This window comes from Eimeria mitis, genomic scaffold (genome assembly GCF_000499745.2).
Source record: "Eimeria mitis Houghton genomic scaffold, Emh_scaff1952, whole genome shotgun sequence".
Taxonomy (NCBI): domain Eukaryota; phylum Apicomplexa; class Conoidasida; order Eucoccidiorida; family Eimeriidae; genus Eimeria; species Eimeria mitis.
Window position 1 is genome coordinate 4,852 of NW_013570276.1, and position 1,797 is coordinate 6,648.

Here is a 1,797-nt window from a genome sequence, read left to right on the forward strand (position 1 = left end):
AGGGTTTAGGGTTTTGTGGTGTATGTGCAGCGGCTTCGTACTTCGCTTCAGCGCAGCAGCTGTTCTTGCTGCTGTGTACTTTAGTTGGTTCTGCTGCTGTTGCTGCTCCTGCTGCAGCAGCAACAGCAGCAGCAGCAGCACTTGGTGCTGCCTGCCCCTTCTCTGCTTTTTTCGCGCTGCAGCTGCTGCTGTTCTTTGCTGCTGAGCTGCTGCGGCTGCTGTTTGCTTCTCGCTGCTCTCCAGCAGCAGCAGCAGCAGCAGCAGTTACAGCTGCTGCAACTGCAGCAGCAGCAAATACCCCTGCAACAAGCAGCAGCAGCGACAGCAACAGCACCGAAGACACAGAAGAAGACGCAGCAACACCAGCAGCAGCAACAGAAGCAGCAGCAGCAGCAGCAGCAGCAGCAGCAACAGCAGCAGCAGCAGAAGCAGAATGCATGCTACCACCTCTTCGCTTAGAATATTTATTTGCCCCTGTCTGCGTGGAGTTGTGTTTGCTGCCTCTTGCTGCAGCACACCGGGTGCTGCTGCCGCTGCTGCTGCTGCTGCTGCTGTCTTTCCCGCTGCGGTTAAGAGAAGCATGCCAGTTGCTGCTGCAGCACCGCCGCAGCAGCAGCTGCTGCATCGGTGAGCTGCCGCAGAGTCTAGACAGCTGGCTGCCGCAGCTGGGTGCTGTTGGGGTTTGCTGCAGCTTGGGTGTTGCAGTGGGGTTCAGCAGGTTGCTGCTGCTGCTGCTGCAGCAGCAGCAACTCATGCGCACGCAGCAGCAGCACTTGCTGCTCCTTAGAGAACCCCTGCTGCAGCTCTTCTCCTCCCCAGCTGTACTTATTATCCTAGCAGCAGCAGTTTGTCTGCTGCTGCTGGCGCTGCAGGCATTCGGAGACAAACACCAGGATGAATGCGTACGCAGCAGCAGCAGCAGCAGCAGCAGCAGCAGTAGCAGCAGCAGCACTAGCAGCAGCAAAGCAGATAGCAGCAGCAGCACTAGTAGCAGCAGTAGCAGCAGCACTGGCAGGAGTAGCAGCAGCAGCAGCAGTAGTAGCTGGTGCTTGAGCAGTAACTGCTGCAGCAGCATTATATGCTGCAGCAGCAACTGCTGCAGCAGCACCTGCTGCAGCAGCAACTGCTGCAGCAGCAACTGCTGCAGCAGCAACTTGGTGATGTGCTGCTGCTGTGCTTGCAGCTGCAGACAATCCACGAAATCGCGGAAAGAGAAGTCAGCGCATTCGAATTCAACTTTGATATACTGCAGGTATGCTGCTGCTGCTGCTGCTGCTGCTGCTGCTGCTGCTGCTGCTGCTGTTGCTGCTGCTGCTGCTGTTGCTGCTGCTGTCTGCTGCTGCTGCTGCTGCTGCTGTCTGCTGCTGCTGTTCCTTTGGGGGCTGTTGTCGGTTTGTGGTGGTTGATATTCTTGTTTTTGCTGCATCTTCTGTTTTAGATGTTAAGGTATTTAGGGTTTAGGGTTTAGGGTTTAGGGTTTAGGGTTTAGGGTTTGTGTTCAGACGCAAGCTCCTCTTCCTGCTCGTGTGGTAGCTGCTCCTCCTAGTAGTAGTGAGGGCCCGTGGTTGGTGTTATTTTTATCTCGGCGTTTATCTCCTTTGCTGCAGCTGCAGCAGCAGCTGCTGCTGCAGCAGCAGCTGCCGCAGCAGCAGCAGCGCCGCTGGCAGCAGTGGGAAACCCTCAAGCAGCTCCTGCTGCCCCCGCTGCTGCCGCTAGAAGGGGCCTCCTCAAACCTCCCGCTGCTGCAGGGGGGCGTGCTGCGGCTTGATGCTTCTATACTGAAGCTGCAGAGGTGCC

The 1,797-nt window shown here is 57.0% G+C and overlaps 1 protein-coding gene across 1 annotated transcript in view; it reads left to right on the plus strand.

The window, feature by feature from the left end:
- The window catches only part of EMH_0046380 (uncharacterized protein), a gene marked incomplete at both ends in the record, with an annotated part of 5,927 nt that overhangs the window by 1,195 nt on the left and 2,935 nt on the right, over window positions 1-1,797 (plus strand). The window contains 4 exons of the mRNA XM_013496158.1: window positions 31-521; window positions 873-902; window positions 1,184-1,252; window positions 1,503-1,795. Coding sequence (XP_013351612.1) covers window positions 31-521; window positions 873-902; window positions 1,184-1,252; window positions 1,503-1,795 — 883 coding nt within the window. The remainder of the gene's footprint in view (window positions 1-30; window positions 522-872; window positions 903-1,183; window positions 1,253-1,502; window positions 1,796-1,797) is intronic.